General features: G+C 40.3%; 1 protein-coding gene across 2 annotated transcripts in view; it reads left to right on the top strand.

The window, feature by feature from the left end:
• Positions 1-7,007: 7,007 nt before the first annotated feature.
• The window catches only part of PLD5 (phospholipase D family member 5), a 160,712-nt gene continuing 153,482 nt past the window's right edge, over positions 7,008-14,237 (top strand). Inside the window, exon 1 of one of the 2 annotated variants that reach the window (XM_072333157.1) lies at positions 7,008-7,278. In XM_072333157.1, coding sequence (XP_072189258.1) covers positions 7,093-7,278 — 186 coding nt within the window. In that variant the 5' untranslated portion in view covers positions 7,008-7,092. The remainder of the gene's footprint in view (positions 7,279-14,237) is intronic. The other variant, XM_072333156.1, reaches the window with a different exon arrangement.

The following is a 14,237-nucleotide window of genomic DNA, read 5'->3' as shown; positions in this document are numbered from 1 at the left end:
GAATATCACTAGGGTGTATCTGTGTAATGCCTTGCACAGAATCCCAAGGTCTCTGTCACAGTAAATTTGAATATAACAGCATCTCGTAATTCATTTATATTGCACCTGTGCTATAATGTATACTCATTAGTGATGCATACTTGCCTTCCATAAAGCTTATCCTGAAATGTCAGTCACATATATACAATCCCCACAGGCCAGTCACACTTCATATGAGGTACACGTACTTGTAAGGACACGGTTCCCATAAGTTGAACCATTCTAAATCCAAGCTGCTGCAGCTTTCTTTCACCTCTCCTGAAAAAATATTGCCCTCCCATTCTACTTTTCAGTACACAGCTGGTCTGAATGAAAGCCTATCACCCTAACTGCTGTTGGATCAGTTGGATCAGAATGCAAAGATATGTGTAAAGTTATAGCAGTCATAGTGTCTATTTTCTCATATGTCTTATTTCATCCACTTTTTGGTGCATTCACACCAGTAAACATCTTTCTGGTCACATAAGTAAGTTTGATATTTGTAATGTAACATACCTTTGCTGGGAAAAGATCAGCTTTTGTGAGTTCACTTTCTATTGTTCTCAGTGGGAAATATTCCAGTAAATAATGACCCTTACACCTGTATTTCCTTGGAATCCAGCCTCCAGACTCTTAAAAACACTTAACTGCAAAATGTTTTAAGCCATCTGTATCTACAGTGCCAGTACGAAACAGATAAAGATGAATTACTTTGACTTCTAAGCTTTATTGCAATTATTAAAAGAATTGTGTTAAAGCTTATGCAACTGTAGCTTGCAGCCTCATGTTATTGATCAGAAAGCTTTGAGCTAATATCCTACAGGCAGTTAGAATTTAGGATATACTTCTTTGGTTCAAGAAATACAGAAAATTCTTCAAATAATTGCTGTCCTATGAAATTAGATAGAAATACTGAAGAATAATTTGAAGGCACAGAATGCTCTGTTTTAAGAGACTTTTGATTACTTTAAAGTGTATTCTTTGGTATAGTAGAAAAAAGATATTCTAGAGAAAGAGGTCACACATGTAAGAGATCTCTTTGGATGCTTCCTGATCTAATACTTCTTTTACTGCAGATTGTCCTTAGTAAGAAGAAATGTATACTATAGGAGTACTATATATATACACATATCATATAAAAAAGATGAAAGAAAAAAGTCTCCATAGTGTTGTATCCTTTCTGGAATATGCTTCTTCCTTTCTCTGTCTTAATGCATTGTAGGAACATATCTGAGGAATATTTGAGAATGCTAAGCCTAGAGCCCCTTCCTTCTGTATGTGAGTCAATCAATCCAGCCACAAAAAGCATTCCCAAACATGCCCTTCCCTTTGTTCTTCTTATGCTCATTCACTAAGTGGATTTTCTTCCCCCCCCCCCCCGTTTGCTGTTTATATAGTAACATTCATTAAAATGTTCAGTTTTTCTCTCCTCCCTCCAAACACTTAATACTGTGCAGATGTAGAGAATATATCCCTTGTTATCAACCATAATTTATGCATGTGTTGAAAATAAAAAAGAAAAGCATTCCATTGTCCCTGGAGATCGCTCCTTCTGCTTGTGCATATCCCTCACCTGCTGTGCTTCCGTTTCAGTTCATTAGAAAAAAAACATTCCTTAAAGTATTTTTCCTCTGCTGACTAACAAACCCCTGGAACAATTTTAACTACTCACTTCAGAGTATGAGCACTCGAGAGCTTAGATCTTATCAGCAGTCTGCCTATTGCACTTAGCTGTACCAACAAGATAAACTCAGCATGAAGAGCCCAAGCTGAGATAGACATGAATCTACCTGCCTGATAAACAAAGAGAAAGCCAGTGTCCTTCACGCAACTGCAAAGGGTCTCAGACTTCGGGGCGTCAGACAGGCACTGCTTGCTGCAGTTTTATTTTAAAGAAATGTAGGCCAAATTCTGTCCCCCAGATACAACTTCATTATACAATTATTTTTGTCTCTTGACTCTGATGGGGACAGAGAGGCATAAAGGAGGACAGAATTTGGCCCCATTATTACATGGAACTAATGGATGTTATTTTAAGATGCAAGATGAAACTTGTATGGACAAGATTATCAAGGCTCACATGTGAAAAAGAAGGAAGGGATGAAAGAGAAGAAAGAGCAGAAGCAGAGTTGTCTTTGAGATGAAAAATATCAGACATTGTGTCACAATCTCTGATGAAAGTGAGGGCATCCCAATCCACACTGATACGTGTTCAGCACATGATGAACCAAAAGGACTAGCTTTAATTGTGTGAAGGTAAAAAGGATGGGATGGTATGGGAGATTAATTCTAGCCCTGGAGTTCTAGTTGAATTGGATTTTTTAAATGATATTTAGAGGATAATGATTTATTTCAAAAGGGAGATAGACGAGTTGGTATTTTTATTTGTCTACTAAAGGAAATGAAGCTTATGTAACTATACTGGTTGTCTGTCAGTCCCAAACCAACGTGTTCTGAAACACATGGCTGATTTCAACGATGCCTGAGAGTGATGCCCAGATGTTCCTGCCTGGTGGTTGGGGGGTTTTATGAAAACTGGCAGTTATGAATGGAGGAAAGAGTTTGGGCTTAAAGTTTGAGGCGAGAGATGTAGAAGAATTTAATAGCTGGATCCAGAAAGACATGAAGGCCTGAAGCAGGGAACATAACAATATTTCCATGTTATTTCTGAGGTAGGTGTCTGATGTGCTCATAACGTGAACTCTAAAGCTCCAAATTTTCACTGTAACTTTAACCTGACCCCACTATTACATACTTATGACTTTAAAAACTGAATATGTTTTCTGTCCAAAGGCCACACATTATGTCGCACAGGGCTTGGAAAAGCAACAATGTGGAAGTTACTTATAATCAAAAACATTCCATGTACAAGTCCAGGTTTTTTCTTATTTTTTTTTTTCTGTTTCTCATGTAGTGAGTTTTACTATTCTGACCTTGTGGATGACAGAGTAGGAGATCTCACTATGGGGAGAACCTTCTCCCCCATGGTTCTTCTTTCCTGTGAGAACCACATTTCAGTTATTGCCAGCTGCTTCCAGGAGGCTAACAGAAACGCATTACAAAGCTGTCAGCACAAAGGATACAGACCGCTATGATAGATATTTTACTTTGTGTACTACTAGAATTCAGAGAGCCAAACAGGAGCTGGCAATTCTAATGTTGTTCGAAAGAGTAGTAGCTCAAGTTGGGTTGTACCAGTGTTACACAAGAAGTTACAGAGACCCTTTTCCTTCCCTCCCCAATCTGAGTCTTGTTGTCAGTCCCTAGGTGAAAAGGCAAGTTCAGCTGGGCCATTACCTTCCTGCCTGGCTGCCAGGAGCAGTACTGCTGGTGGCCGACACAGCCCTCTGCCTGAGCACCAGGTGAAGCCTGGAGGCAATCACTGCCTGCTGCTCTGGACAGGTGTAGGAAATTAAATCGGGCCAGGGTTTGTGCACTGTCTAGATCTGCAGCACAAATGTAGTGAGTCCAGTGCTTTGTGAAGAGGTCTTGAAGCTATTACATGTATGATTATTTTAAAAAATATGTCTAGGTGTATGATATTTGCTGTTTATTGGTCTAATGCTATTGTGTATGTGGCATATTGCTTGAGTCACATCTAAAAATTGGTTAGAAAGCAGTAGTACAGGGACTACCCCTTAAAACTTGTCTGGGCTTGACTTCTGGGAAAAAGGATTGTGGGGGTTTTTGTGCGTAGTGTTTTAATTATATGTTATACACATACTAATCCTATCTGTTTCTGTCTATATCTTGATTTTTCTCATTGGCCTGAATGAACTCTAACCCTACAATGTTCATTTTACTGGTATAAAAGATAGAAAGCTTTGTAGGCTGCCTTGAAGGTGTTATCTGAGTCTTGATGTTAAGAGGGGTTAAGAACTGGAGAAAATGACAGTGTAAGACACAATAAAGTAAAATAATGTTACCCTATGCTTGACTTGCATCTGTTGCAAGTGAAGTGAGTACAATGTTTGCTTTCAGTCAGCCTTGCTACTACAGCCACCTGGTACACAATCAATAAGCATACAGAGGTTATAGACTAACACAGATGTTTGATTAAGTAAGACTATCATGATGAAAGATAATTAGTAATAAATGAAAGTGCTCACTGATGTTGCAGACTTGCAGCAAAACTCCACAAAAGAGCAATCTCCAAAGAGAGATCACAGAATCACCAAGGTTGGAAAAGACCGAAAAGATCATCCAGTCCAACTGTTCACCTATTACTAATAGCTCCCTTAGTGGCAGTCAATCCCTAAATGGGTCCAGGAGAGGTGCATCCAGGCTCCACCCCTTCCAGTAGTACAACTGAATTGCCTTCACCTGTACTCTGAGTCTGACTCATTGCTTGCCTCAGGTGGTCAATCAGAGCTTCAGGCCATGATCAGCATTTCCCATACACCTGGCTATAGAGGCAATGGGCTTTCACAGGAGCAGGCGTTTGGTAATTCTGAATATTGCATGAAAGAAAGACAGCAGCTTAATCTACCTCATACAGCTAATTGGAATGGCTGACCTACTACAGAGCTGATTGAATTTTAATGAGTTGAATTATCTCTGAGTTAAGCTGGATGCTATCTTTTTGTTCTGAATAACTTTGTTGATTGTATAGGTCCAAAGCAGAAACAAACTGGAAGGGAAAATCTGGAAAACAGTTCAATTTGAGTTAAATGCTATGTATTAACTGAGATTCAGTTTGCCTGAGAAAAGTGTTTATGGAAGCACAAAAGTGTAGCCATTGGACTAAGTTTTCCCACTCAAAATCTTCTTTCCTACTTATGTCTAGGAAACAAAGTCTCAGAGGGTATACCTTGATCACACTACTTGAATGCACTTGTTCTGAGTTTCTTTTTGCCTTTAATTCCTAATGAGAAGAGAACTGGGGTAATACTAATGTCAGTGATAGTAGCAGAAAAACACGCGAATAAAAGAGCTGGGTGCCAGCTAAGAAAATATCTAGAAAAGTGAGCAAACCTACTTCATAGCCTAGGGATTCAAGCAACCTCAGCACTCTGTTTTGAGCCTGTTCTAGGTAGGCAGAAGGAAGCTCATCTGGCAGATGAGGATGTTGCTGGTAGAATAGCTAGGAAAGATGAGATAAATTAACCTTACACAGAAAAACAAAGCCTGCATATTAAAATACTTAGGGGAGTCTGACAGTGTATTGTCTTGAAGTACACTGGCATATTGATTCTAATCTGTCACAGAGTGACCTATTAAAGGATGGGAAGGAAAGCAGGTGGTGGTTGCAGAGTGCTAATAACTTGTTTGAAAATCGTTGCAGTCGCCATAACCAAGAAAGCCAGAGGAACAAAGGAAGTGTTAGAGTGCTTTATATACTGATATAAAAATACTTCCTATGTAAGTAACAGCATAACGCAGGCTGTTCTTCACAGCAAACCTCTATAAGAACTTCACACAGATATTTGTAGAACCTCCAAGTTGCCTGAATCCTTTTGTTTGCTTGCTTTATGTCTTTGTTTACTGAACATTTGCATGTATTCCTGTCTTTAGGTAATAGGTGCATCTGTGCCCATAAAAAATTCTTTAGCAGGCATCAGCAGATAAAGTTCAGTATGCTTTTAATCAGAACAGTCTTAAATTAAGATACTGCTGCAGCTCTGATTTGCTGTACATTGAGTCTTAGATCCTTTGGGGACATCTGGCATGCAGTGTTCATGTGGACTTGATTTTTGCTCCAGGTGTCATGAAAATGCATTGATAGTCTTTTGAAGAAGAGGGTTGTCTTGAGTTTTCTGTTGGAGTTGGGAAAAACCTGCAAGCCCTTTATACTGGTAAAAAGTACTTGTCTATAGCATAAATGACGCTGTTTATAACTATCTTGTTACACTTAATTTTTGTAGTATTTATGTATGTGAGCATCTGGCTGTTTTCTGCATGATACTTTCTCGAGGTAATACACCTTGAGCCAGATCCTAAGGATAGTTTAGATGTTCTTTCTACTGATACGGAAGTAAGCTTTTCTCCAGCTGAAGTGGTAAGCAGAGAGCTCTTCTCCAGTGTTCTCATCCAGTAATATAAATGAACAGATTTACCATTCAAAGGTTACTCTCAGTTAACTGGATGCAAGCGTAGAGTTTTGAGTTTAGTATCACTTCATCTGAATGACTGCATCAGTTCACTTCTCTAGCAAGCTGCAGATTGTCTACCAGCAAACAGTCACCAAACCGAAATGATGAGCTACCACAAAGCGTTTTCTACGTTGAGACAAATGCCAGTATTAGGGATATAGGTGTGTGGGCAGGCCGGTGCAGCCTGGCCCACGGCAACGGGCTGATGGCATTTCAAAGCGGGACGCGGGCACGGGGCTCCCGCTCGCTCTGTACCTGCTCAGCCTTCCTTGGGGCCAGGACCGCCAGCAGCCGAGTCCTGGGAAGCTCTGGGAGCTCGCGCCCAGGGCCGGAACGGTGCTGCAGGGGGGACTCGGTAGCCTAAGGGGTACGGGCAAGCAAAGGCTCCCAGGCTTGCAGAGAAAGAGCCTCTACCCTCCGAGAGAAGGGAAGCTGCGGCAGCCGCTCGCCCGGAGCCGCACGGCTTTGTGCTCTCGCAGGCAGCCACCTTCGGGGAGGGAGGCGGGGAGGAGCTCAGCCCGGGCGGGCGGCGGCCCCTCCACTGCGCCAACCTGCAGGCGGCTGGAGGCTGCGGCCCCGCCCGGCCTCCGCCTGCACGGGGCCGCCCTCCTCGCACCGCCGTCCCGCGCGGAGCTGCACGCAGCCGCTCCCCGCGGCAAAGGCGGCAGGCAGCGGCGGCAGGGAGCGCCTTTATTCCCCTCAGTCCTCTCAGTCTGCTGCCCTGTCGTACCTGCAGCCTCTCCTCCTCCCTCCGTCCCTCCCTCCTTCATTGCTATTCTCCTTTTTTCCCCTTCTCTTCACGTTTTGTGTGTTGTTCTTTTTTAGTATTGTTTTTGCTTTTCTCCTCTTTTTCCCCCGTTTTTTTTTTTTTTTTTTTTTTTTTTTTTTCTTCCCCATTTTTTTTGGATGCTCTTCCTCTAGTCCTCTTAATTTCCAGTTTCTTCTAATTTTTTTTCTTTGGACTGTGCCTTGTCATGTCAAGATGGAAGTCAGGCATGACTGGCTTTCCTCATCCCCCCATGAGGGCTTCGAGCAGATGAGGCTGAAGAGCAGAACCAGGGAGCCATCACCGAGCCTCACAAGAGTAGGTGCGAACTTCTACAGCACCGTCAAACAGCAGGACTACAGTGCCAGCGTCTGGCTGAGGAGGAAAGACAAACTGGAGCATGTAAGCCAGCTTCTGTTTCCCTCCCTCCTTTCTTTCCTTCTAGACCTCTATCTGGGTGCTCTAGTAGGCTGTGTCTCTGTGAGCTTGGGCTCCAGAAGTGAGGTCTCGTGCAAGTTGAGCATGGCATTTCCCAAGTGCTAGAGGAAGGAGCTACTCGCAGGTCCCAGGCTGGTCAGTTCCAAGGTAAATAGGATGTCAGCACTGTTCCCAAACCACATGGAAGTTTTTCCCTCAATGGAAATATTTTTGAATGTTCTTGGCTTATTCTTCTGTTCCTCCAAGTGTGGGAGGAGAAACATTGGGATGGTGCAGATGGAGGTTAGAGCATTTATCTTGCAGTGTTTATAGTGTAGTTCTGTAATTGCTGAATGAAAATAGTTGTGGTTTTTTGTTTGGTTGGTTCTTTTTAATAATAATTACGGTGTTTGTGTGGCTTTTCCTTCCTCCTTATTCCTACATAGGACCCTGAAAATGTTTAGTCTTAATGGAGTAGAGATTTCCTTCAAGGCATCTATTTTTGCAGCAGCAATACATGACTTAACTAAGTGTGTTTGGAACCATAGTTGAACTGATGCTGTGGGTAGCTGTAGTGAATATTTTATGAGAATTTAAGGTGCTTCTAAGTATTCCTGCCTCATATGATATTGGAAAGCATTTTTCACGTTACTTGTAACAGGAAGGAAATGGATTGAGATGGCATGCATACTGTCTAAGAGTTTTGAGTAGCTTATTAGATTAATTCCATTGTTACAGTGTACAGTACAGTCAGAACATGAAAGTGGCTGCATACATACAGAGATGCAAAAGAATGTGGATGGGTTTGCATAATGCAACAGTGTCATCCTTTATATTTGTGAATAATTTGTAATCAGTTTCACTGACTTCAGGGTGTACAGAAAAATAGAATTCTAAATGGCATATTAAAGTCTTTTAAAGACAAAACCTGAAAAAGACCTCAGTCGAGTGGTTGACTATCACACTTGCCCCCCCCTTACCCTCCCATCTCCTCCCCTCCCCGTCTACCCACCAACCTGCAGAATATCTTACCCACGTTAGTGAAATCTTCAATTTGACTTGTTCGTGCTTCTGGGGAGATGAAGAGAAGTGATAAACTGTTGGAATTACTGCATTTCAAATTTTGACAAAGATATTGAATCCTATCTGCTTTCCCACACACATTTTTGTGATTCCTCATGCTAACAACAATGCTTCACAGTAGTAAGCTTGTAAGGAGAGCATTCTCCCATTGTGAATCAAGAAAGGCCAGTGCTTTATCTCAGCATAGCTGATGGTTAAAACACAGGACACACAGCAGTCTGACCTCTGGCTTTTGTGACAGGATTTTGCTATGTGTGCCTACATGTTGATACATATCAGCAAATGAATGATTATTCATTTGAGGTGGTGGTGAATAATCTGTGAAGTTTGGTAGTTAAATACTGTTCTGGTAGCTGAATATTTGCATGTTCAAATATCTGCATTTGATATCAAATAGGTGTTAGCTTGCTTGAGAATGACCAAGTGCTAAACCTTTGTTTTGAGGGGTGGTGTGGTTTTTTTGATAGTATTTAGTCACAGCAGTTATCTTGAATAACCCTGCTGCATTGGTGTGAAAAGCTTTTTCTGCTATCTCTTGGATATGAATGCATGTTCTTCTGGGGATTTCCCTTTTATTTGGTCCAGATATTTTTATTCCCAGCCTGTACTTGAACCATGGAAAAAGAAATACATATCTATAACATTAATATTTCTCTCTTTCAATGAAGTATTTCATTGGCACTTATTTTGAATGCCCTGCAGTGTGTTAGATGTGCCAACTTCAAATATGTGAAAATACTGTTGAGATTTAAAGTAACTGCATTAGTCCTGAGTGTTGTAACAGACAGGTTATTGGATATGTTCCCTTAATGAATGTGAATAAAATATGTATTACTTTCTCGATTGGATTTTGCTTATACAGTTTTCTTGCAAGGTTATTTTCTATTTCAGATAAATCTTCAAGTGCTTCAGTGTTTTATTGCCAAAGAAATTACTTTCTATGCCCCACTCTGCCAGTCCGAAAGACAAACCTATTAATTAGAGTTGCATTGCTTTCAGTGGTGTAGGCATTGATGGATGATAGCTTATGGCCAATGGATGATGATGATGTACAGACTTCAAGGTAGATGGCAGTCATGAAAAACTTTTCATTGCAGCCCCTCACCCTCCTATGCTTTCCTTGAGTTAATTGTGTTATTTGATACCTACCAAAGATCAATAGACAAGGAGTGAGCATTCACATGGGCACCTATTTTTTGGAAAGTACGTCATCATAGTTTTGATGCTCTGTGATGGTGGGTATATGCAAAAGAAGTTGCAGATAGTGAATATGGGTTAAAATATATGTGAATGGATTTTGAAGATTTAGATGTACTCTTTAAGTGAAAGGAGTTTTTTTCTTTGTCTTCATTGGAATTCTCTTAAATTGACTTCGTTGTGTAATAGGGATAAAATTATGCCAGTGTATTTTGAATGCTATTTCCTGTAATGTTGCCGTGCGCAATTATAATCCAAACCCCATACTTGCCCAGGTGCTAGCGAGACCCTCGCTAGGGCCAAAAGGACCACCGTGACTCATCAAGAAAGGTGGCAAAATGGCGTTTATTAGGAGTAATCAATACCTTATATACCTTACTACTTCGTCTACGCCCCCTAGGGCACGTTTGAAATGCGCGCGCCCAAAGTACATCACTAGATAGGGGACAGAAGAGGCTGGTTTACTATCACCGTCACATCCCGAAAAAGCCCCGCTACCGCCTATATGCTTGTACTACAAGGTTCAGCCTCGTTAGCATCTACAACACTGTAAATTCTGGTAGACCACAGTAGATAAAATATATTGATTTTCATTAAAGTGAGTGGCATGACTTATTCATGTGTGACATTTATTAATATATGGTTTGAGGAACTGAAAAACATTTTCTAAAGTCGTATGTGTACGTAACATAAAATGCATGGTTTGTTTCTGGATTGCAAAGCGAAGTTGGGGGTTTTGGTGTTGCTTCTTTGAATGGGTCTAAATTTGAAGAATGCAGTGAAGAGGTTCAAAATCCAACTGTTGCATAGCTTTTTAGATGCTAAAAGCCAAGGAGTTGAGATGCACCAATATGGTACAGTTTCTTTAAATTGTTTTATGCTTAATTATTGACTGACCATGGAAGTCAAAAGGTGAAATGTATTGTTGGCATCTTGCTGACTGCTGTTACATCAAATGACCTTCATGCAATGTTTCCTTACTCATTGGTTTTTCATGTTGGTTATCTTTACTGCAAGTAAGAGTAATGCAATTTGTACCACACAGGATGAGCACAGCTGGATGGTTTTCTGCTATGAACTCAAGTGATATCTTTAAGATTTAATATGTTAAAAGACATGCCAGCGAGCAGGTTTTGCTGAAGTGAGGCCTCTGTATAGCTCTGTTGTAGCTCAGTTTATATGTTAACAGAGAAGACAGAGGTCTGAGGAACTTTGCAGGTGTGACCACGGTGATGCTGCAGATGTTTGACTGGTATTTCTGCAGAGCTCAGGTTGTTTAAATTCAGAGGGTCTGTTTCATCTGGTTCCAAATGTCTTTTGTGGAGTTATTTGTCTACTACTGGAAATAACTGGAGTAGAAACTGTTAAGCAAAAAGAGACAGTTTTTCATGTAGTGTTTCTTTTGTTTGTCTCTGGTGTTGTCTTTTTAATCAGATGTGACTTGGATAAGAGGAAAAGAACATGATAGAGAGTAATAATGACTAACATGCTTTTAGCTGGTGGGAGTTACCTAGATCAGTTTGCTTTGCAGCTGTTCTCAGTCATATCTGTGCATCTTTCTATAACGATAAATACTGGACAGCTGCTTTTGAAGGATCTCAGCAAAAGAGGTACTAGGTACCTCAGTTGTAAAGGAGAACATAAGTAATTACATTAAAACAGAGAAGTTTTTAAATCTAGCACAGATATGCTTCAAGTATATACTTTTAAAATTATAAATACAGATATAACTTCTCAAATAGCAGTAATCATCCTTTAAACTGTTAAGCTTACTTGGTTACTCAGTTGTGCTTTTTAAAAACAGAGAGATCTTGCCTTTTTTGAATTATATCCATGTATGGGAAACTGGTAATCACAGCCTGAACCTCTGATTAATCAGCTGAGGCAAGTGTCGGTCAGCTGTGGGAGCACAGGTGAGGGTAATTTAGCTGTGCCCCTGGAAAGGGTGGAGCTTGACTCCACCTCCTCTAGACCTCATTTAAGGGCTGACCACCACTAAGGCAGCATTTCTTGGAGATTGCTCCCTGGTGGAGATTGGATAGCCAGCCTCAGCATTTTCCTGCCCGACTGAAGGCATCCATATTGGTGAGTTTTTTCTATATGTAACCTTTTGGATATCTATCACCATCCTTTTTGTATTATTCCACCTTATAATCCAAAACTATGTGTTGCTGGGAGATCTGGCAATAAAAGAGTTGTACCTTCTTGGGCACGCTCAATCTATTACCTTTAATGTAGTCACAATGAGGAAATCCTATTGATAGCTCTTGCATCATCTCTTGTTTTTACTTAAGTTCTCATCAAGTGCAAAGGCAATGCTGAGATTTTCAGATTCTAAGTGCTCTTTTTCTAGGGGAATTGTCTTGACCAGTTGGTGCTGTGCAGTCAGCATACTACTGTCCCTTTGGGTGAGTTATTATTTGTGGAGGAAAGAGGTGATAAGGTAGAGGGAGGGCAATACCGTATGGGAACAAAGGCAGATATCCAACATATAAGTGCCTGTCAGGCAGCACTGTGAATGGTCTTAGGCCTAGCATGTCTGTAGTACTCCTCAGAGCCTTGTGACCAAATGAAAAATGAAACACATTCCAAGGATGCTGGAAGATGCAATTTGCATAATAAAATGTAAACAGAGGAGGTGAATGTAACTTAGTGCACTCCTGTTACTTGGTTTACAACTCAGAGCCAATCCAAGTTACTTTAACATAAGGCAGAAAATTAAAAGAATCGGGGGGAGTTTGTACAGTAGTTTTCATTACGAAAGAATAAATAATGGAATAACATTGGATACTGGGAAGTACACTGTACGTGAAGTTGCATAAATGGAGACCGTTCATAGGAGTCAGAGTTGTTGGTTTACAGCAGTAGAAGCTTTTCGTGGTAGATTAGAATTCCAAATACTTATCTGGTCCTGGAGATTGATATCTATATTTAGATTTTTATCATTAAAGTCAAGAGATCGAACTCCATTACATAGAGTGATTTTTGGTTCTTTCTCAACAAGAAGCTGACATTTGGAATTACCTGTCTGTACCAGTGTCATTAGCGTGTGTTGAGGTCCCTGCTGAGGTAGCAGCACAGGGTTACCTTCCCTGCTGTCAGATGGACTGGAGAGGTTGTTCTGTAGAGATGATTTTTTTCTTTGTATGTGTAGACATTTTTTTTTTTTTTTTTTTTATTTTTAGAGAAAAAGAAACATTCAGAAAAGCATGAGAAAGGGGAGATAAGAATGCATGAACATGAGGGAGAAAATACTAAATATTTTTAGGGTAGAAAATGCGAAACATTTTATTTTCAGGAAGGATGGGGAATTCAGAGTGGTGTCTCTGGAGTTAGAGAAGAAAGAATTGACTCGAGTAGTTATCGTACATAAACATAATTTCGTGTTCCAACGACTGAAAATATGATACCTAGTACTTCATTTTCCTAGTTCTGGTGACTGTGGCTGGCTGTTAGATGCCCACCAAGATGCTCTCCAGTCCACATCTCTCCCTCAACATGAATGGAAAAAAATTTAGATTAAGAAGGGTATGGGTTTAAATAAAGGCAGGGAGATCACTTAGAAGATATAATCATAGGCAAAACAAACTCTGTGGGTAATTTATTGTTGATTAGGAATAGAGTAAGATAGTGAGAAAGAAATCTAACCTTCTTATCTCTCTCCCTTTCCTGCTGTTGACTTTGCTCCTTTGTTCTTCTTTCAAGTGCTTTTCCATCCACTGGCAGTGGGGGGTAGCATCTCTGTCCACTGTGTAACTCTTTCTCTGTTCGTTCTTCCTTCCTCCTCATACTTTTTTCCTGCTCTGGTACGGACTCGCTCCTATGGGATACATTCCTTCAGGGGAAGAGGCATGAGAAGGTATTTCTAGTATGCCTAGGCTTGCACGATGAGGAATAATGAATATGTACCTAAGTGCTACCTTATCTGCTGGGGGTGCTGTTGAACCATATATTGAGAATTGAGGCCATCCCATATTCAGGTGTTACAGGAGAAGCAAGTAAGCCTGCTGTTCTCTCAAAGAGAGCTGAAGAGTGGGTTTATTGTGACTTTTATTGAGGTTTAGTAGCAAGAGAGTCACTCAGTGAAAGTGAAGAAATATGTGCATGGAGCAGGAACTTCTGGTTCAGAAGAAGAACAAAGGAATTAATGCCTCTCTGGTACAACTGGACAAATTAATTTAATCTGTCATTTCTTATTAGGCTGCAGATCTATTCCTTTTTTTTTTTGGATGCATATCTATCAAAACATGCTCTGTTTTTTCTTGGTTAGTCCTCACAATTATTTGAGATTTTATAAAGAAACACAATTAGAGTGTTTTTACAATGATTTGGATAGTTTTTTTATCAATGTGTTGAGTAATTTCACTGGATAGGTAATATCTTGCCTCAGACAGAGAAATATCAAAGGTGCTTTTAGCATTGCTTCATTGACTTGTTCTTTGAACGCAACCACAAATAAACCTATTCTCCCATTTCTCTAGGTGCACTATTCAGTGTTTATAGATGAATGCAGTTGTATGTTACTAATTCTTATTAAAACAGAGAATTTAAAAAAGCTGAGCTACTACTGTTTCTGACTGCATGCTGTCAACAGCAGCAGCAGCTTGTTTTGCAAATTATTTGGCTGTTGTAGTTCAAATTATAGTCTTTCTGCTTTAATTTTG

The sequence above is a fragment of the Excalfactoria chinensis genome, chromosome 3 (assembly GCF_039878825.1).
Source record: "Excalfactoria chinensis isolate bCotChi1 chromosome 3, bCotChi1.hap2, whole genome shotgun sequence".
NCBI lineage: Eukaryota > Metazoa > Chordata > Aves > Galliformes > Phasianidae > Excalfactoria > Excalfactoria chinensis.
This window is presented reverse-complemented; position numbering and strand designations above follow the sequence as displayed.